Source organism: Schistocerca nitens, chromosome 5 (assembly GCF_023898315.1).
Source record: "Schistocerca nitens isolate TAMUIC-IGC-003100 chromosome 5, iqSchNite1.1, whole genome shotgun sequence".
Taxonomy (NCBI): Eukaryota; Metazoa; Arthropoda; class Insecta; order Orthoptera; family Acrididae; genus Schistocerca; species Schistocerca nitens.
In genome coordinates this window covers 93,909,771-93,933,375 of record NC_064618.1, presented here as the reverse complement: position 1 = coordinate 93,933,375, position 23,605 = coordinate 93,909,771, and the positions used below count along the sequence as shown (strand labels likewise).

At 44.4% G+C, this 23,605-nt stretch overlaps 1 protein-coding gene across 1 annotated transcript in view; it reads right to left on the bottom strand.

Annotated features, from left to right (window-relative positions):
- Window positions 1–23,605, bottom strand: part of LOC126260294 (SCY1-like protein 2) — a 963,146-nt gene that overhangs the window by 468,755 nt on the left and 470,786 nt on the right. Inside the window, exon 7 of the mRNA XM_049957618.1 lies at window positions 5,345–5,490. Within this exon, the coding sequence (XP_049813575.1) occupies window positions 5,345–5,490 (146 nt within the window). The remainder of the gene's footprint in view (window positions 1–5,344; window positions 5,491–23,605) is intronic.

The following is a 23,605-nucleotide window of genomic DNA, read 5'->3' as shown; positions in this document are numbered from 1 at the left end:
GTATTATAGGAAATTAAAAGCAGCTCCAGAAATTACATAATCCGGAGCAGAAATTAAATGCGTGATGGGACACAGGCCCGGAAGTACTCGAGCAAAACGTACAAAAAATATTTTTGGTAAGTAAATACGTATATCAATATAGCCGCAAATCAACTGTACCTGCACCTCTATGTAATGCGCTGTTACAAAGCAGTGAATGGACACAAAACAGCGTATTGAGTATTACCCAACACGCATAAGACACGAAGGTGAACCCTTACAACAAAACCAAGTTCTTACTGTAAGGATAAATTCCAGTACTGAATTTAATGCACTGGACGATATACATAAACGTAGCGAGGTAAAGGTAAGCTCTACATGGAAAACTGTTTTTGCAAGACTGTGAGGAGGAAAGAAGTAGTAAATGACGATGGAATATTATTCAAACATTGTTATATTTGCTTTATCTCACGTAAACTTAGTGGTAGAACAAAGACGAATGATTGTACACTAGCCTGATGATCAGTTACAGTAAGATAAAAATAATGTGTATTCAGTACATTGAAAAGAAAATTAAAAATAATAATAAAGATGCTACAATGGCTTATAGGTTTTTGCTTTTAGGGCGATTGAAGTCAATGATTCCTTGAGGAGCAAAGTAAATAAACATGGTATAAAACAGATGGAATACTTTTAAGCAAGTAAACAGTGCTTCCATAGTTAATTGCCTAATGCTATAATGTGTCTAGAATGGAAAATTAACATACAGTGTGTATTAGCCATTTTGACTAATAGCAGTGAAAGGTGGACTTTAAATGTCAAAACCATTTAACTACTGCGTTTTTCTCACTGAGCGGTGGAAAGAAGTACACTGGAAAAACTAGAAGGGACAGAATAACCAAAACACATATCAGGGACCGGACTGGAAGTGAAGACGTACTCGTAATTACAACAGCGGTAAAAATGAACTGGCGTTAGACAGGACACGTAGTTGTGGTCAGAGTGGACGATATTGCGAAAGACTTTTCATAATTAAATTCTGCTAGTAAAATGGACCATACTCTCTCTGTCTTGTGAAATACCCTGAAACACCTCTGGTTTCACTTTGACTCGTTTCGTTGATAGATTAACATGGCGCTGTCCTATCTCCACACGGTCCTGTGTGGTGACCTGGCGGGAGGTGTGATGTATCTTGTGGGATTCTCTTTGGTTAGTGTTGGCCAATCTGAGGGCTGAACTTGGCTTGGCCTGAGCCGTGAGGCCAGTCTGGAGGTTGCCCCAGTTGCTGGTGAGATTTACACACTTTTTTTTTAATAAACTGGCTCTGTTGAGCCACGTGGTCGCAGGTTGCTGTTCCACTCACGCTGCCACAAAACTGTTGGGATTGCTACATATTACTGATTAAGCAACGCATTGCAAATATAATCGGTTCCATTCATGTAGGACGAGTCTGTTTTCTTGTGGCGTTTAGGCGCAGTAACTCCCTTGCCAGTGTTTGTCTTTCCAATAGAAAACGGTGCTTAGTTTCTGTGTGGATCGATTTGAGTTTCAGGTGGGTCGGAATATCCATCAAGCTAACGCCATCCATGATCATGCTAGGTACTGAAATTCCCTTTCATTCGGTAAAAGTCAGTTCGATTCTTTCATGTCGTTATATTTGCGCATCGTAGAAAGCGATATATTTCATTCGTGCTCTGTTTGAATTTCGATACTGAAAATTGAGCGGTGTGCATATTTCGTAAAATGAATGGCTTTGTGTCTTTTTTTTCCCCCAACCACGTGATCAAACAGACTCACGGCTTGCGGCAGGCACAGAATGATTCCATGCCCTTTTTAATTCCACCGCGGCTCACAAATGTCTGTACATTTCGCCACTAGTATTATTACGTATTACCTGGTTTTTCAAAATTTTTCAATAAGCACTCGTACAGGAGACTGATGGCAATATAGCAGCGCTGTCAGCATACGCCGCAGGTCAGCTTTATCAAATGCTCTCAGAAAAGTTCTTTTGTGCTCAGAGGCCAGAGTTTTTGAATTTCTATAATATTCATATTATATAATCTACGTAAACATTTGCATTGCGCGGAATCGTCTAAAAGAGTTCATAATCTTTGTTCCTCTTAATTCCAGTTATTCTTCTTCTTGTACTAACTAATCATTTCTTTCTGAGACACGTGAATCTCTGTTGCACTTGGAAGGGTTATCTGTTGTCGGCACCTTAATTACAGTCACATGCGTTTTCATTGGGACTTGCCAGAGAATCGGCTGGAAGTAATAATTAATATACTTTGTTTGTTTGAGGCAACAGTTAGGCTTCAGCCTGTGCCATATGATATTTCACACACCATTAAGCACGACAGTCCAGTGAAGGAACAGACAACATTATAAATAATCTCCATCTTTGGCTGAATCTCGGTTTTCGATACACACTTCAGACAATGTGTTTCAGAGCGACGTAGTATTCCAGATTGCCAGTTTCACCATATGACAGGAAACAGAACTACGTATACGTGCCAAATAAAAACAGTTCCGCAGATCAAGCTACCGACTTACCTTGGTAAGCAATGTCACAATAATATAGTATCAAAATTTCATTGTCGGCCACATCATTTCTGTGAACTGTTCTCGTAGGAATGTGACCTAACGAGTTCAAGACAATAGCAAAACATCTTGTAACGTAACTACACTACACGTCTTACACAAATTTACATTTTTTTGTTCAATGTCTGTTTGTCTAACAGCATTTATTGTATTTATCGATTCCATGTCGATATTGTAACTTTCTTGCTTCTTTATTTTTCTGCGTGAATCGTATCAGTAGAAATGTGTAGTAATTACAGCAAAGAAATTATAATTTCCCCCGATTAGGCAGATAATATGTTAATATTTATATTTGTATGTATCCTGACGCAACAAGGTGGGGAAACCAGTGTAAGGTAGATGCGCGATGGATGTTGGCGTGTGCGTAAAATGTTCAACATCCGACAGTCCGTAGTGTTGTGTGCTCCAGGAAAGACATACGGTAGCTGTTCTGCACTGCTTGCGAGGCAATCAGTAGCCTTAGAGGAAACACAATTTGGCTGACGTTTCCTATAATAAGTACCACAACCATCGACTATAAAAAGAATTATTATTTCTTTCTTTTTATTTTCCTAATATGGCGCGATTAGCGTTATTCTAGAATTCGAGAACATACCACGTATCAAATTCAAATTGGTAAAGTAATTGCAATCTTCCCTGTTATCCAAACTATAATTTGTATCCTACTGGTATGAATGAGTATCATTAGGCGTTTTTTTCATTAACAGCACAGAGAAATGTGAAATTACCGTTGCTGCTTCATAGATATGAAGTTCAGTGTGCACTGCAAGCTACAAACTTCTTATGGACTGAGTAGAAGGGGTTTCAGCCATGCATTGTTCTGATCTCTTATTTAAGTAAGGAATCAATTCCAATACAGCCTTGCAAACTACACTAGTAGCGAATGGATTGGTTCTCCTTTCTTGACGATCAATCAAAGAAGACAAAATTCAGATTCAATCCAGCTTTAACTTTTCAATGCAGGGTTTCTATAGCATTTCCAGAAATATAAAACTGTTTGGTGGAGTGTCTAATGGTATATACTGGCTTCTGTCTTTGCTTGTATGCACTAAACTACCACAAAACTGTGATGATATTAGGGGAAATGATTACATAGGAAATGATATAAGCATTTAACAGCCATTGTTCGATGTGTCAGTGTGTCTTCAGAATTCGATTGCTTTAGCACTGTGAATACGTCACGATTTACGGACACTAACTGTTTAACTGGGTAGCTAGTCAGATACTAAGATAGAGTGGGGATAGATTAAAAATATGTCATTTTGTAACTAATGTACATTAATTCTAAACATAAAATGACATCAGTAAGTGACATAAAAATGAATGCACGGTTCTAACGGCACTGAAAATTTGGGTAATAATCCCAACTCATTTGGCGTAAAAGCAAGAATAGAAACGTATAAAGGCAAGGGATAGATAATAAAAGGCTAAGGAAACTTTAACCGACACTAGCACTAAAATTCATCAGTACCATCTGATATAAAGACCGGTGTTAGACAAGGAGACGGACTCTCCCCATTAGTGTTTATCTGTGTTTTGAAAAACGTATGGTGAGAGCAAAATTCGAGTCCAAATATAAAGCAATCATATTAGGTAGCACTAATATTGGAGTAAATTCCCTCGTCTTTGCAGACGATCTGCAAATTTTAACTGGGGATATTACCACAGCTCAAAAACAAATAGAAATTCTTAAAGAAGTTGCAGAAAAAGTAGGACTACAAATATGATTCGAAAAAAAACTAAATATATGACATGCAACAAACAAGCACCAATGTTTTTGAACACGAAATATGGAAAAATAAAAAGGGTTTCTCAATTTAAATACGTCGGGGAAATCAAACAAGAAAACGGTCTGGAAAAGGCTGCAAACGAAATTCGCTGTCAAAAAATGGCAACTACGTTCATATTAAGAGTAACACAACATATTCAAGATAAAAATCAGTTTCTACATTCAGTAAACTTAGGCATTACAGCACTGTAATCACTGTAATCAAATGTGAATGGCTTTATGGAGCAGAAACTTTAATTTTAAGTAGAAAGAGGGATATTGAAGGACTTCAAAAGAGAGAAAGATTATTAGGAAAATATTAGGCCCCAAAATCACTGATGGAGAAACATATATAGGCTGAGAAATAATAAGATAGAAGAATACACAAATATACATGGTGGCATAAGGAAAAGGAAGACTTAAATTTTATGGGCACATTAAAAGAATAGCACCCACTAGGTTGAGAAAACTAATAGTAGAATTCTACGAAAACAGAAGTAAGGCCAAAACTGAGCCAATTAAATGGATCGCTGTGATTAAGGAGGATCTTAAAGTAACCATTATAACTCAGGCAGACGTTATAGATAGAAAAACATTGAGACAAAAGATATTTGATGGGAAAGTTGGTCAGAGGGAAATCATCGTACTGGAACACCGTGGTCTGATAAAAGAAAGAGACTTTATTCTGAAAGGATGAAAGAAATTTGGACATCAAGGAAGCCCGACCATCAAAAGCGACATAGATTGTACCTCGCGTGGTCCTATTAGGCCAATACATGAATAATAATAATAATAATAATAATAATAACAAAATTAATAGGTGCCGTTACAGTCTCTGATGGCATGTTTCCCACGACATCGTTGCGTGTTTCCGGCACTACCCTCGCGGCGGAACTGGGTTCCAGCTACGTTCTTCAGCGCACACGTGTGGTGTGAGATGACACAATTACGAGCAGTGGGCACCTACTGTTGCTGGTGTTTGCGGCGGCTACTCACCACTTCTAGTTGCTTGAGATAGGTGGACGCGCTGTGGTTGGCCTGTATGAGCGGCCGACCCTGGTTGAAGATGGAGCAGATGACCATGCCCAGCGAGAACATGTCGCTCAGGATGCTGCACGACGACGTCGTCTGCACCTCGGGCGCTGCAACACACGACAGGTACACGATCAGCTGTGGACACTGTACACCGAGGTGTAGCTGCGTAAACCTTCCCGGTACATTGACTATATGCTTACTGGCCCTGCAGTAGGATCGCGCAATCATGTTGACACGATATTTCGGCGGTCCGTCTGGCCAGAGGCTGCATGTTCTGTAAAACAGGACGGGCTGTGACTTGTAGCGGGATGACGACAAAGCACAGTGCCGGTGGAGCCCCAAGTGTTACTGATCACACAGTTCAGAGCACACTGTTCAATATGGGGCTCTGGAGCAGGTGACTCCTGCATGTTCCCACGCTGGCCCAACGGAATCTTCAGTTACAACTGCAGTCGGCTAGGGATCGTAGAGACTAGCCGGGGACCAATGGAAGGTTGGAACTCGATCGAATCAACCACGTTTCTTGTTACGCCAGGTCAATGGTCGTGCCTGGATAGGCCTCATCCATGGGAACGGCTGCTTGAACGCGCACCGCGCCACGGAAGCAGGCCGATGGGGACAGTGTTGTACTACGAGGGTCACTGACCTTGGTTTCCATCGGACTAAAGTTACTAATCGGAGGCACCATGACAGCTGTGGACTACCTGTTCAAAACTGTGCACCATCAGCATTCTCTTCTTTATCGAAGTCTTCTCGAACAGCGGAAGCATCTTCCACCATGTTAACTCTGCGTATAGCAGTGCTGTAGTGGAGCCGTACATTGAACTCGCGATGACGTGCTGGCCACCAGATTCAGCTGTTCTGAACCAAATTGAAGACAACAGGAGCGGTATCTGCGCCAGTTGAGCGTCCACAGACCACAGGCACGTAATCTAAGGGAACCGCTTGACGTGTGCGTAGATACTAAACCTAATGATGGCGGCCAAATGGACCGCTGAAATATAGGGTCAGGGTGATTGTACAGTGCGGTTGCAGCTTCGGCAAGAATACCAAGTATATCTAGGTGTTTAAAAACAAGGGAGACAATGCCAGAAGTCTGCGTTTGTAATTTATCTTTTCTGTCATTTGTGGGAAAAGATTTCTAGCACTTGTTGCATTATGTTAAAAATATTACCCAGTGGAGAAACAGTGGACAGATAATTTTAAAAAACTGTGTATTTTCCGATTCGATTTTTAATCCTAATATTGATTTTAGGTACACAGACTGTGGCCTGATGGGTACAATTCCTTGTTACGCGGTGTGGCAGATCGCTTTTAAGCCATTTCATCGGGAGGCATGTATGGACTGTTGGAATCAATTTCCCCAGTTTACTATTAAAAAAAGAAAAAAAAAGAAAAAAACGAGCACAGTTTGGCTATCACTAAGGTTTCCCGTGCATGCCCATAGGTTCCGGGTACGTTTGACCTCAGAGACAGATTCCTAGAGACGTCAAAGGAGTGTGTTCAGGACTTTATGCTCCGATCACTAATAAGGTCTGACGCAGACGTGTGCAGTGAGTAGAAGAGAGAGAGCAGCAAACATAATAATGTTGGATCCGTTAAGGGCGTAAAGCGGTGGGTGTTTTTCTGTCGATAACTTTCAGAGGATGCAGATATGCTCCAATTAGATATGTGGAATCACGATTTAACGACATACAGGGAATGAGACGTTACTGTTACGATCCACTTCACAATTAATGTCACAATTAAAGTCTATGGACACGTTTGATACTCCTTTATGCTGAGTGCGTGAGATATTTTTATGGCAATCCTGTGTTTGGCGGCAAGCATAAGCTGCGAAGAAATCTTTGTCCAGAGGAACGAAAATCTAGGGTGGGGTAATGTAAATAAAATTTGATTTTTCTGAAGCAACTGATAACCCTACATTTGAGTAATTGAGGCTGACGATCCTGGCTGCAACTATTTGACGAACACAACACTAGAAGCGGCTCCACAAATGTTTTCTTTGGCACCGCGAGGCAACTGCACACCGTTTCGTTTTCGCTTCCGCCGCATGTGGACGACATATACCACGAAACTCTTCACCTTGGTATCTCCTGAAGAGAAAGAAATGCTCCGAGAAATTAAAGGCCGTAGTTCTGCTCGGATAGGGACGATCAAACAAATTCAGTCGGAGGAAAAATCAATAATTTCCATACTTTCGGAGATATAAATGTTTACCTAAAGCACATAACAACCGTGCTGGCATTGTCCAACTGAGGTAGGTACTGTAATGTATTCATATATAGTATCAATTGAAGCTACAAGCAAGCGGATACGTTCATACAATCTAACTTTCTGGAATTTTCTTTACTTTCATTATCACAGATTTCCGACATTATTAAAAGTACTTTCGAAACATGTTATTTCATCGTGTTTTTGTTGTATGAGTGTTTTGGAGAGACAGAGTGAATGGAGGACATACATGAAATGATGTCATGTTGTGTACAAACTAGGTAAATTTGTGCGTGAGAAAGTGGTTGTGCAATAGGGGAATTTCTAACGTATGTCCGAGTGAGCTTGATTTTGTAAAAGGAAGCCAGAAGGGGCGTTCGGTATTAAACTTATTAGTAATTTATTTTGCGGAAAGGTATCGTATTTTGGTCTTCATCAAATTTTATTTAGTTTCGTAATTACGGAATTTATAGTTTCATTTACTTGTGGTAACCGTTGGTGGGGAGGCTTGCGTGCCTCAGCGATACTGATAGCCGGACCGTAGGTGCAACCACAACGGAGAGGTATCTGTTGAGAGGCCAGACAAACGTGTGGTTCCTGAAGAGGGGCAGCAGCCTTTTCAGTAGTTGCAGGGGCAACAGTCTGGATGATTGATCTGGCCTTGTAACACTAACCAAAACGGCCTTGCTGTGCTGGTACTGCGAATGGCTGAAAGCAAGGGGAAAGTGCAGCCGTAACTTTTCCCGAGGGCATGCAGCTTTACTGTATAGTTAAATGATGATGGCGTCCTCTTGGGTAAAATATTCCGGAGGTAAAATAGTCCCCAATTCGGATCTCCGGGCGGGGACTACTCAAGAAGACGTCGTTATCAGGAGAAAGAAAACTGGCGTTCTACGGATCGGAGCGTGGAATGTCAGATCCCTTAATCGAGCAGATAGGTTAGAGAATTTAAAAAGGGAAATGAATAGGTTTAAGTTAGATATAGTGGGAATTAGCGAAGTTCAGTGGCAGGATGAACATTACTTTTGGTCAGGTGAATACAGGGTTATAAATACAAAATCAAACAGGAGTAATGCAGGAGTAGGTTTAATAATGAATAAAAAAATAGGAGTGCGGGTAAGGTACTACAAACAGCATACAGAACGCTTTATTGCGGCCAAGATAGACATGAAGCCCACGCCTACTACAGTAGTACGCGTTTATATACCAATTAGCTCTGTAGATGACGAAGAAATTGAATAAATGTATGATATAACAGAAATTATTCAGATAGTGAAGGAAGACGAAAATTTGATAGTCATGGTTGACTGGAATTCCATAGTAGGAAAAGGAAGAGAAGGAAACGTAGTAGGTGAATATGGATTGCGGGCAAGAAATGAAAGAGGAACCCGTCTGGTAGAATTTTGCACAGAGCATAAATTAATCATAGCTAACACTTGGTTCAAGAATCATAAAAGAAGGTTGTATACATGGAAGAAGCCTGGAGAAACTGACAGGTTTCAGACAGATTATATAATGGTTAGACAGAGATTTAGGAACCAGGTTTTAAATTGTAAGACATTTCCAGGGGCAGATGTGGACTCTGAGCACAATCTATTGAGTATGAACTGTAGATTAAAACTGAAGAAACTGCAAAAAGGTGGGAATTTAAGGAGATGGGACCTGGATAAACTGACTAAACCAGAGGTTGTACAGAGTTTCAGGGAGAGCATAAGTGAACAATTGACAAGAATAGGGGAAAGAAATACAGTAGAAGAAGAGTGGGTAGCTCTGAGGAGGGATGAAGTCGTGAAGGAAGCAGAGGATCAAGTAGGTAAAAAGACGAGGGCTAATAGAAATCCTTGGGTAACAGAAGAAATATTGAATTTAATTGATGAAAGGAGAAAATATAAAAATGCAGTAAATGAAGCAGGCCAAAAGGAATACAAACGTCTCAAAAATGAGATCGACAGGAAGTGCAAAATGGCTAAGCAGGGACGGCTAGAGGACAAATGTAAGGATGTAGAGGCTTATCTCACTAGGCGTAAGATAGATACTGCCTACAGGAAAATTAAAGAGACCTTTGGAGAAAAGAGAAACACTTGTATGAATATCAAGAGCTCAGATGGAAACCCAGTTCTAAGGAAAGAAGAGAAAGCAGAAATGTGGAAGGAGTATACAGAGAGCCTATACAAGGGCGATGTACTTGAGGGGAATATTATGCAAATGAAGAGGATGTAGATGAAGATGAAATGGGAGATACGATACTGCGTGAAGAGTTTGACAGAGCACTGAAAGACCTAAGTCGAAACAAGGCCCCGGGAGTAGACAACATTCCATTAGAACTACTGACAGCCTTGGGAGAGCCAGTCCTGACAAAACTCTACCATCTGGTGAGCAAAATGTATGAGACAGGTGAAGTACCCTCAGATTTCAAGAAGAATATAATAATTCCAATACCAAAGAAAGCAGGTGTTGACAGATGTGAAAATTACCGAACTTGGGTCAGTTGCTGCAAAATACTAACGCGAATTCTTTACAGACGAATGGAACAACTGGTAGAAGCCGACCTCGGGGAAGATCAGTTCGGATTCCATAGAAATATTGGAACACGCGAGACAATACTGATCCTACGGCTTATCTTAGAAGCTAGATTAAGAAAAGGCAAACCTACGTTTCTAGCTTTTGTAGACTTTTTGACGATGTTGAGTGGAATACCCTCTTTGCAATTCTAACGGTGGCAGGGGTAAAATACAGTGAACGAAGGCAATTTGTACAGAAACCAGAACGCAGTTATAAGAGTTGGGGGATGGAAAATGGCTCTGAGCACTATGGGACTTAACTTCTTAGGTCATCAGTCCCCTAGAACTTAGAACTACTTAAACCTAACTAACCTAAGTACATCACACACATCCGTGCCCGAGGCACGATTCGAACCTGCGACCGTAGCGGTCGCGCGGTTCCTGACTGAAGCGCCCAGAACCGCTCGGCCACACAGGCCGGCTGAGTCGGTGGACATGACAGGGAAGCAGTTGTTGGGAAGGGAGTGAGACAGGGTTGTAGCCTCTCCCCGATGTTATTCATACTGTATATTGAGCAAGCAGTAAAGGAAACAAAAGAAAAATTCGGAGTAGGTATTAAAATCCATGGAGAAGAAATTAAAATTTTAAGGTTCGCCGATGACATTGCAATGCTGTCAGAGACAGCAAAGGACTTGGAAGAGCAGTTGAACGGAATGGATGGTGTCTTGAAGGGAGGATATAAGATGAACATTAACAAAAGCTGTAGTGTCGGCAGACTTGCCAACACTACGTACACTAATTGAAAGAGGCGGCCAAGATGCACGCGCTAACTCACGAAGGATGGAGTGAGGTCTGAAACAGGAGACTTAATGAATGCTATAAAGAAAAGTACGTAGCTTTGGAATGTACTTAACTTTTAATGCTTCCTTTGGTACATCTCTCTTGCCTATACAAATGAGACTCGTAAGATACATGCACTGATACAATTGGCGCCTTGCTAAGTCGTAGCCATTAACTTAGCTGAAGGCTATTCTAACTGTCTCTCGGCAAATGAGAGCAAAGGCTTCGTCAGTATAGTCGCTAGCAACGTCGTCGTACAACTGGGCCGAGTGCTAGTACGTATCTCGAGACCTGCCGTGTGGTGGCGCTCGGTCTACGATCACACAGTGGCGACACGTGGGTCCGACATGTACTAATGGACCGCGGCCGATTTAAGCTACCACCTAGCAAGTGTGGTGTCTGGCAGTGACACCACAAAAGCAAAACGAGGATAATGGAATGTAGTCAACTCGGGTGATGCTGAGGGAATTAGATTAGGATTCTATACACTTAAATTAGTAACGGAGCTTTGCTGTTTGGGGAGCAAAATAACTGATGATGGTCGAAGTAGAGAGGATATAAAATGTAAACTGGCAATGGCAAAGAAAGCGTTTCTGAAGAAGAGAAATTTGTTAACATCGAGTATAGATTTAAGTGTCAGGAAGTCGTTTCTGAAAGCATTTGTATGGAGTGTATCCATGTATGGAAGTGAAACATGGACGATAAGTAGTTTAGACAAGAAGAGAATAGAAGCTTTCGAAATGTGGTGTTACAGAAAAATGCTGAAGATTAGATGGGTAGATCACATAACTAATGAGGAGTTATTGAATAGAATTGGGGAGAAGAGGAGTTTGTGGCACAACTTGACTAGAAGGAGGGATCGGTTGGTAGGACACGTTTCGTGTAACTTACGAGAGATTATGGTGAGCAGTTCTTCAGAAGAAGCCTACTGAACAGCTCAGTGTGTTAACTCGCAAGTGGTCGTGGGTCAGTGACTGTTTAGGACGTTTAAAATATCATGCCGGACTAAATATCTTGTGGCTGCTTTCGGGTGTGAACTTGTATCTGATATAGTCAGTGATATTACATAATTGACGTCGGGACATTAATGATGGCCTTGAAAGCCGTTATATGTTTTAAAGACAATAAGCCAACTCACAGGGAATTTTAGACTTTTTTCAAACGAGTCATGCAAGAATCCCCATCGCCCGACAGTTTAATTAACTTTCAGTTACTATCCACTGACTGTAGTTATGTGGCCTTTGCGTGGTATGTATTAACTCGAATTTTTTTTCGACGCTGCTTTTGTCGGCTAAACCAATATCAACCATCGCAGAGCGAAGGGGCAGATAAACTGATAAGGTAGGTGGACTGATTGTTTAAAGGATAGTGAGAGTACCACCCGCCCCTGCGCACACGCTTCCTAACAGGTTGACTGGTGCCAGGTTGCTATAAGCGTTCCTATCAAACGAGTTCCCTGAACTGATAGAGGACGTACCATTGCAAAAACGGCTGGAAGTGCATGCATGATGGCGCACCAGCCGAAAAGTTCTGGAACACCTGACACAGACAGTTGTTGGGCTATGGATTCGTAGGTGTGGTCAGTTATTTTGGCTAGCTCGTCCCACCGATCTTAATCCGTAGCATTTTTGGACACCACCCTGAACAGCCATTTAGCGATGGCTCCAAGTGTAGGCTGCACGTGACAGCAATCAGATGTCACTAGAAACTGGGCAGTTTCGCAGTAACAAAACAGTGCGTTCTCATTTGTTTACTGCATTTTGCAGGGCGCCCGTAACAGCACAGATCTTACAGAGGAAGAGGTATGTTTCACCCAGTGGCGAACCTCATAAGGTATGCATTTTCAAGTCCATGCTTACTCGATATTTTTGTCTAGTTTTGGTCCATACTGCCACCTCTTAAAATATGGAATATTTTCTTTTTTAGCATCTTGTATAAGAGCAGAAGAAAATGATGGGGAATCACCTGTGCCCCAACTAAGCAGACAGTAGCACCACACTTTAAGTAAATTACCAAATAACTGTCGTCCCCCCCCCCCCCCAACCTGATGCCAACCAAATATAAAAAGGTGTCGTCTAAACCTACTCAGGCGACCCTGGCAGTAAATGCCATAGAACTAAATATTGCACTTTACTCCTTTTGTAAATAGGCTGTTTAGGTTTTTATATTGGTAATGCGACGTAGTGCTCTGTATGGAAATCACTGACTGTGCTGTGTGCAGTCTGTGACTGGTTTGCATTGTTGGAATATTCGGTATTGTAGTGTTGGGCTGTTGGCTGTTAACAGCACGTAGCGTTGCGCAGTTGGAGGTGAGCCGCCAGCAGTGGTGGATGTGGAGAGAGAGATGGCAGAGTTCTGATAGGTTTCTATAAGCGGACGATCTGGAGGTGTGTCTGCCAGAAAAAGGAAATTTGTAAAGATGGATGTCATGAATTGATAGATATATGTATGATGACTTTTGAACATTATTAAGGTAAATACATGGTTTGTTCCCTATCAAAATCTTTCATTTGTTAACTATGCCTATCAGTAGTTAGTGTCTTCAGTAGTTAGAATCTTTTATTTAGCTCGCAGTATTGGAGCTCGCTGTATTGCAGTAGTTCGAGTAACGAAGATTTTTGTGAGGTAAGTGATTCATGAAAGGTACAAGTTACGGTTAGTTGTCAGATTGCGTTGCGCTAAAAATATTGTATGTCAGTTTAGTGATTATCGGAATAAGTAAAGGGAGATGCGTCTGAGTACGGTCAGTTTTGCTCAGCTGTTTGAAAATCAAATAACGTAAGAGGTTTTCCAGCATATGAAACGTCCCCTTTGAAAAATTTAAAAATGACAGTGGTCTCGTTCCCTGAGTAAACAGATGGGGACGTTTGCGAGACAACAACCATCTGCACGAACAGTTCGACGACGTTTGCAACAGCATGGACTATTACCTCGGAGACCATGGCTGCGGTTACCCTTGACGCTGCATCACAGACTGGAGCGTCTGCGACGGTGTACTCAACGAAGAACCTGGATGCACGAATGGCAAAACGTCATTTTTTCGGATGAATCCAGGTTCTGTTTACAGCATGATGATAGTCGCATCCGTGTTTGACAACATCGCGGTGAACGCACATTGGAAGCGCGTATTCGTCATCACCATACTGGCGTATCACCCTGTGTGATGGTATGGGGTGTCATTGGTTACACGTCACGGTCACCTCTTGTTCGCATTGACGTCACTTTGAGCAGTGGACGTTACATTTCAGATGTGTTACGACCCGTGGCTCTACCCTTTATTCGATCCCTGTGAAACCCGTGGTCTAGGGTCAGTCCGCTGTTAGCAGCGGTGGGGCAAGGTCGTCGTGCCTGTGTCCCCCTGCTAGCTCACCGCGCGCGCGAGTGTTTACTGTTTACCTTCCGCTGCGGCGAGTGTCACGCGTCCGTGTCTCGGTAGTGCCATGGCGCACTCGTATCGCAAGTCCACCATTAAGATCACATTTCAAGCGGACTATGCAAGACCTCGAGCACTTGACATTGAACGTTTCATCCGGGAAGAACTTCATATTGCACCTTAAGACATCATTGGGATCCACTTTTCTATAACACAAAGTATCGTCGACATAAAAATGATCAATGAAAAGGCGTGCACTGATGTTGTGTGTCGACACGCTCATGGACTTAAATTCAAGCATTCTGATGGTCACATACGAACTGTCACGATCGACCACGCTGGATTAGGCCTTCGCACTCTGAGGGTCTTCGAGCTGCCATTCGAAGTCCCGCCAGATGTTGTGATGACAGCTTTCAAACCGTACAGCAACGTGCTAAGCCACTTGGCTGAAAAATGGCAAACGTTTGAAACGTACCCCGTCTTAAATGGAGTGCGACAAATTAAGATTGAACTGACGAAGCATGTGCCATCCTATTTAGTAATTGGCGGCTGCAGAGCCATTGTCCAGGAAGGACATGTCCGATCGGCCTGCATTCAACGCCGACTGACTCAGGCACCGGTTGGTGAAGTTCCATCCCCGGCGACGCCTACTTCACTCCCCATCACTTATGCAGCGGCTGCAACCGCAACAGCCGTTCCTGCCCAGGATCGTAACACCATACTGCAGTCAGTGGTCGATGACAGTGTGGCGGACAGCATATCCCCCTCTACGACGTCATCGGCAGACTTCCTCAAGACGATCAATTGTGCCACCAAGACCAGCCTAAAGAGAAGATGGAAGTAGAAACTGAAATTGTCCCGACCTCTGCCTTCCTACCAATGGAGACCGCATCAGATGATTGTCGCCCGCACTCTGACACAGAACAACATGTCTGGAAACAACGGTTCCCTCGAAAACGCAAGAAACGGCGCCATACGCCATCCGATGATTGCCTGCTTCGGATGTGTGACCCGGACGAACCTCCGGCGTCGGACGACAATCAGGACTCTACCACCACAACTCATCCTTCCCGTCACGATGCTACGGCGGATACAATTTCTGAGCCTCAGTCTGACAACATCACTTCTGCTACTGAACATGCGCGCGAGCGCTCTACTGATAGCACTCATCAACATTTACCAATTGCTGCATCTGATTCTTGGGCGGATGATGTCGAGGATGAGCCACAGCACCAGGAGGATGCCGAAGGCAGAGATGCTCCCTCGGCTGTACCCAGCACCGACCAACAACAGTGACTACGGCTGTATCGTCAGCCTCTGTGAGGCCGCCCCTGCCGCCAACACCTGGCCTCCTACACAACCCAGTTGCCGACCTGGCTGACCAAACGTACCGTCTAGCGACGATTAACATCAACAACATACGTGCCCGACATAAACTAGCGATGCTACAGGACCTGCTCAACGCAGCAGACATCGACATTGCGCTCCTTCAAGAGGTGTATGTCACAGACTTCAAGGGACCCTATGGCTACAAGACTTGGGTCTCACATGCGTCTGCCAATGGCAGTGGTGTGGCGATCCTCCTCCGCGAAGGTATATCCGCAGAAGACGTCGAGTATCTCCCGGACGCCAGAGGCATGGCTCTTACTATCCAAGGAGTCAAACTTATTAACATCTATGCACCGTCAGGATCTGGTCGGCGTCGCGAACGATCCACCTTTTTCGCTCATACAATCACGCCCCTCTTTATGGGCCGTCAGGACGCCTTGATAATGGGAGGGGACTTCAACTGTAGCCAAGCACCTAAGGATCAGTTACCACATCATTCTCCCTGCGCAGAACTTACAATTATAAATAATCTTCAATTGGTGGACTCGTGGGAACACGTTTGTGGCGATCGGCCCGGATTTACTCACTACACCAGCCATTCCTCCAGCCGCATCGACCGGATTTACATCTCGCGCTCCATAGCTGTTGGGACAAGAGCTGCCGAAGTTTGGCCCACAGCTTTTTCTGACCACGAGGCCTACATCTGCACTATTACCCTCGGCCGCCAGAAGGTATGGCACAGCCGTGGTCCTTGGAAGTTGAACGTCGCCCACCTCGCTTCTCAGGAATGCTGCCGCCTTATAGAGAACACATGGGACTCTTGTAACCGCCGGCGTGGTACCTACCGGTCTACACTGTCGTGGTGGTTACTCTGCGCCAAACCAGCCCTCCGGAAGACCTTGATAGGCTACGGCCGAGATGTTGCAGCATGGAAGAGACATACCATGGACTTTTACTACAGCATCTTAAGGGAATGTACAACACTGCCGTACTCACCTGCACGGCAGATGACGGTGAACCGTGCCAAGGCACAGATCATCAGATTAACACGTTGCCACCTTGAGGGTGCGATCGTCAGAGCGCGCACTCAAGACAGAGTGGCCCAGGAGGAACCGTCTATGTACCACGTCATTGCAGAACGACGGCGCCGACGCAGGACACTGATCCAAGCTATCACGACGGAAGACGGACGACGCCTTGATCCCCAGCGCGACATAGGAAACGCCCTTCATGCTCACTACACTACGCTGTACTCGGAACATCGACATCCCCCAAAGCTGATCGCCGAAGTCTCTCAACTCACTTATGGCTCGATCTCTCCGATAGCGGCGGCGGATTTGACTGCAGACATAACGGAAGAGGAAATCATTGAAGCAATACAGGCTGGGGCTGCTCATAAGTCCCCGGGACCTGATGGCCTTCCTCTGGAATTTTACCGGACGTATCAACAATTGCTGGCACCAGCATGGACTGATATTTGCCGCGATCTTATGTCTCCCACGACGCAGATACCTGGGGCGTTCGTAGAAGGACTGATTGTGCCTATACACAAACCACGAGGCGGATCCAGGATCAGTGACTATCGGCCCTTGACCTTACTCAACAGTGACTTGAAGATTTTCACCCGGCTTCTGGCGGCACGCCTAAAGTGATCAGTACGATGTGTTGTGTCGCAGGACCAGGCATCGTTAGGTGGTGACCATAATATTCGCACTGCATTGTGCCGATATAGAGATATGATCGCGCTAGCCAAAGCTCGCCAACTGCCAGGAGTTTTGGCCTCACTCGACTTTAGCCAGGCCTTTGACAGAGTCGACCACACATTTTTGATGGAGGTACTGCGACACATGGGGTATCCGGACGTCATAGTTAATGTACTGATGCGTCTCCTACGCGGCGCGACGTCCAAGGTGTTATATAATGGCCGTCTTACGCCGCCGATACAGATCCAGCGATCGGTGCGACAAGGCTGCCCTCTTTCGGCGATATTGTACGCCCTCGTCTTGGAACCACTCCTCTGCGGCCTCCGACGACGCCTGACTGGAATGTCCCTTGGTGGACACACTTTTTGCTGCACTGCCTATGCGGATGATCTGGTACTCCTTCTTCGCAATAATGACGATGTTCGTGCAGCACTGGCGTGGGTGGCGACCTACGGCGCGGCATCGGGGAGCCATCTCAATCTCCACAAATCACACGCCCTGTCTATAGGCAGAGGCCAACCCGACGAGAGTGTCGCACCGCTAAGAATCAGTGACACAATCCGCTGTCTTGGCATTGATTTCACACCTGACATGAAGCGTTCAACAGCCCTTAACTACAGGCGTTTATTGAATCAGATGAGAGCAGGAATAAGTACCACCGTTTGCGACATCTAGACCTCCTGCAACGGACACGATATGCTAACGTCTATTTGGCGTCACGTATCCCCCATTTTGCACAGATACTCCCCATACCACCTACCCTGGCTCACCGCATGTTGGCGGTTTTGGGATCCTTTGTTAATACGGGCATGTTATTTAAGATTCGTTACGAGTCCCTAACCCTCCCGAGGAGCAGAGGGGGTTTAGGCCTTTGTCATGTTCAGAACAGAGCGAAGGCCCTGTTCGTCAGCTGTCACCTGCAACTGTGGCGACGAAGTCCGACGTGCTTCACAAGTCTCTTACTGGAAGCCTTACGATCTCACTCGCACCCCCTGTGATGATATCGGACATCCCAGCACCTTTCTTCTACATCAGCCAATTCTTCCTTGAATTCAGCTACATCCGCACCGAACTATTACCCACACGCTTGATGATGACGAGGGCGATATATGCTGCCATGCAAATGAACAGGACGCCGAATGTGATTGAAAGCAACCCTTGATACTAACGTGCAATCTACATGGTACGTAACTGTTAATGGGAAACAGTTGTGCCAGTTCCGCCTACATCACATCCACCTCGCTGATTCACCCTTGTGTGCCACATGCCAAGTGATTGACACGGATGAACATCGTTTCGAATGCGGGTCGGCAAAGGACGTTTGGTATTTGGTGCGTCAGATATTGCCTTTTCTCACACGCACGACTCCCGACAGGATAACTACCCGATCACTTCTTTTCCCCGATAAGATTTATTTCCCAAGAGCAAAAACGAACTCTGTGACGTGGATCAGCGGCCACGCTGTTCACTACCTCTTCAGTAATGGCGACAAGACAGTACCCGATTTTTGGTATTATATCAACGAACGACATTGTGCGATCGTCAAGAACCCTAAATATAGGCAATGTTTTTTCTAATTTTCTTCGGAGCGCATTCCATAATCCGCCTCGCAGCTGGATTATCGACGACATGAGAAGATAACCATAGAGGGCGGAGGAGCGATAGAGGTTCAGGACACTCTCTTGTCCTAGGGGTGGGAAATTGCCCCTAAAGGCGGAAGAATCAGCAATGATCAACGACATGAGGATGCGGAAGGCAATGGAAACCACTGCATTAAAGACACGTAACGTGGTTCCATAGGACATGTGGCCCGTAATTGAAGAAGTGTCATGATGATCTCTCCATTGGCAAAAGATTCCGGAATAGTCCCCCATTCGGATCTCCGGGAGGGGACTGCCAAGGCGGAGGTTACCATGAGAAAAAGATTGAATAATCAACGAAAGGATAACGTTCTACGAGTCGGGGCATGGAATGTCAGAAGCTTGAACGTGGTAGGGAAACTAGAAAATCTGAAAAGGGAAATTCAAAGGCTCAATCGAGATATAGTAGGGGTCAGTGAAGTGAAGCGGAAGGAAGACAAGGATTTCTGGTCAGATGAGTATCGGGTAATATCAACTGCAACAGAAAATGGTATAACAGGTGTAGGATTCGTTATGAATAGGAAGGTAGGGCAGAGGGTGTGTTACTGTGAACAGTTCAGTGACCGGGTTGTTCTAATCAGAATCGACAGCAGACGAACACCGACAACGATAGTTCAGGTATACATGCCGACGTCGCAAGCTGAAGATGAACAGATAGAAAAAGTGTATGAGGATATTGAAAGGGTAATGCAGTATGTAAAGGGGGACGAAAATCTAATAGTCATGGGCGACTGGAATGCAGTTGTAGGGGAAGGAGTAGAAGAAAAGGTTACAGGAGAATATGGGCTTGGGACAAGGAATGAAAGAGGACAAAGACTAATTGAGTTCTGTAACAAGTTTCAGCTAGTAATAGCGAATACCCTGTTCAAGAATCACAAGAGGAGGAGGTATACTTGAAAAAGGCCGGGAGATACGGGAAGATTTCAATTAGATTACATCATGGTCAGACAGAGATTCCGAAATCACATACTGGATTGTAAGGTGTACCCAGGAGCAGATATAGACTCAGATCACAATATAGTAGTGATGAAGAGTAGGCTGAAGTTCAAGATATTAATCAGGAAGAATCAATACGCAAAGAAGTGGGATACGGAAGCACTAAGGAATGACGAGATACGTTTGGAGTTCTCTAACGCTATAGATACAGCAATAAGGAATAACGCAGTAGGCAGTACAGTTGAAGAGGAATGGACATCTCTAAAAAGGGCCATCACAGAAGTTGGGAAGGAAAACATAGGTACAAAGAAGGTAGCTGCGAAGAAACCATGGGTAACAGAAGAAATACTTCAGTTGATTGATGAAAGGAGGAAGTACAAACATGTTCCGGGAAAATCAGGAGTACAGAAATACAAGTCGCTGAGGAATGAAATAAATAGGAAGTGCAGGGAAGCTAAGACGAAATGGTTGCAGGAAAATTGTGAAGACATCGAAAAAGATATGATTGTCCGAAGGACAGACTCAGCTTACAGGAAAGTCAAAACAACCTTTGGTGACATTAAAAGCAACGGTGGTAACATTAAGAGTGCAACGGGAATTCCACTGTTAAATGCAGAGGAGAGAGTAGATAGGTGGAAAGAATACATTGAAAGCCTCTATGAGGGTGAAGATTTGTCTGATGTGATAGAAGAAGAAACAGGAGTCGATTTAGAAGAGATAAGGGATCCAGTATTAGAATCGTAATTTAAAAGAGCTTTGGAGGACTTACGGTCAAATAAGGCACTAGGAATAGATAACATTCCATCAGAATTTCTAAAATCATTGGGGGAAGTGGCAACAAAACGACTATTCACGTTGGTGTGTAGAATATATGAGTTATATGAGTCTAGCGACATACCATCTGACTTTCGGAAAAGCATCATCCACACATTTCCGAAGGCGGCAAGAGCTGACAAGTGCGAGAATTATCGCACAATCAGCTTAACAGCTCATGCATCGAAGCTGCTTACAAGAATAATATACAGATGAATGGAAAAGAAAATTGAGAATGCGCTAGGTCACGATCAGTTTGGCTTTAGGAAAAGTAAATGGACGAGAGAGGCAATTCTGAAGTTACGGTTAATAATGGAAGCAAGGCTAAAGAAAAATCAAGACACTTTCATAGTATTTGTCGACCTGGAAAAAGCGTTCGACAATATAAAATGGTGCAAGCTGTTCGAGACTCTGAAAAAGTAGGGGTAAGCTATAGGGAGAGACGGGTCATATACAATATGTACAACAACCAAGAGGGAATAATAAGAGTGGACGATCAAGAACGAAGTGCTCGTATTAAGAAGGGTGTAAGACAAGGCTGTAGCCTCTCGCCCCTACTCTTCTATCTGTACATCGAGGAAGCAATGATGGAAATAAAAGAAAGGTTCGGGAGTGGAATTAAAATACAAGGTGAAAGGATATCAATGATACAATTTGCTGATGACATTGCTATCCTGAGTGAAAGTGAAGAAGAATTAAATGATCCGCTGAACGGAATGAACAGTCTAATGAGTACACAGTATGGTTTGAGAGTAAATCGGAGAAAGACGAAGGTAATGAGAAGTAGTAGAAATGAGAACAGCGGGAACTTAACATCAGGATTGATGGTCACGAAGTCAATGAAGTTAAGGAATTCTGCTACCTAGGCAGTAAAATAACCAATGACGGACGGAGCAAGTAGGACATCAAAAGCAGACTCGCTATGGCAAGAAAGGCATTTCTGGCCAAGAGAAGTCCACTAATATCAAATACCGGCCTTAATTTGAGGAAGAAATTTCTGAGGATGTACGTCTGGAGTACAGCATTGTATGGTAGTGAAACATGGACTGTGGGAAAACCGGAAGAGAAGAGAATCGAAGCATTTGAGATGTGGTGCTAAAGACGAATGTTGAAAATTAGGTGGACTGATAAGGTAAGGAATGAGGAGGTTCTACGCAGAATCGGAGAGGAAAGGAATATGTGGAAAACACTGATAAGGAGAAGGGACAGGATGATACGACATCTGCTAAGACATGAGGGAATGACTTCCATGGTGCTAGAGGGAGCTGTAGAGGGCAAAAACTGTAGAGGAAGACAGAGATTAGAATACGTCAGGCAAATAATTGAGGATGTAGGTTGCAAGTGCTACTCTGAGATGAAGAGGTTAGCACAGGAAAGTAATTCGTGGTGGGCCGCATCAAACCAGTCAGTAGACTGATGAAAAAAAAAAAAAAAGTGAAACTCTACATTTCAACTGGATAATGCACGACCGCATGTTCCAGGTCCTGTACGGGCCTTTCTGGATACAGAAAAAGTTCGACTGCTGCCCTGGGCAGCACATTCTCCAGATCTCTCACCAACTGAAAACGTCTGGTCAATGGTGGCCGAGCAACTGGCTCGTCACAATACGCCAGTCACTACTCTTGATGTACTGTGGTATCGTGTTGAAGCTGCATGGGGAGCTGTTCCTGTACACGCTATCCAAGCTCTGTTTGACTCAATGCCCAGGCGTGTAAAGGTCAGAGGTGGTTGCTCTGGGTATTAATTTCTCAGGCTCTATGCACGCAATTTGCGTAAAAATGTAATCACATTTCAGTTCTGGTATAATGTATTTGTTCAATGAATACCCGTTTATCATCTGCATTTCATCTTGGTGTAGCAATTTTAACGGCCAGTAGTGTAGATGTATGCTAATGAACAGTTTCTCTTCTGCTCGCAGTTCGACATACTCCCCAGCAGCGAGCGTGCGTTAGCTGTGAAAATTCATAGCGTTCCGAGGAGGCCGTAACTCGCTCGCTCGGCCGTGCAGCCTTCTGCAGTGGAACGAGCTCCCAGGCGACACGCGGGCCGCCCAACTTGGAACGCGGCCCGCCAAGTTTAACACGCAGCCCCACAGTGGCGTCGCGACGCCCGCGCCGGCCGTCGTACTTGGCTGGGAAGTCGACGCGGTTCGGCGCCGCTGGAATGGCCGCACTCGTGTGTGAGTCGCCTTGCCGCGCTCCGCCCGGCGTTCGGCGCCTCTGCTTTCCCTCTACTTCCCCCCCCCCCCCCCCTCCTCCTCCTCCTCCACCGGGGTCTGACACCGCGGCGCCGCTCCTGCCGACAGCAAACTGCAGCGAGCGCCAAAAGTCGAGCAACGCAATTACTCGTTTATCCGAGACGTCGCGCGTGTCTCTAGCGCCACGACGGCGGAGAGAGTTCCCGTGGCCGCAGCCATAAAAAGAAGAGGGCAGACTCGCCGACTTCGACAAGCGTCGTAGTTTTTCTCACGAGCCACTCGAAAATAACTCATGTGGAAGTGACTAGGTAGCCACCTTTCGGGTACCGTAAACAAAAATAAAAAGTCGAAGCCAAAGGTCATGGCACGGAATCTGCTTCAAAGCACACGGACTGTTGAATTTGACCCACATTGTTCCGTCCGCGTTTGCTTGTAAATAAATTTGTTTTCCGGTATGTTCCGCTTGGACCCACTGCATCTTGAGTGTTTTTATTCGGTTTCTGTCAAGTAGCAGGAAAGATTACTCTTAACTGTCTGCACGTATATAATTTCAGTTTTTTTAGGAATTCACTTGCTGAGAAAGAAAAAAAATTTTTTTGTGCCTCGTTAACAAGTCACGTTATATAAGTCACGGTTACAAAGTACTAACACGAATTCTTTGCAAACGAATGGAAAA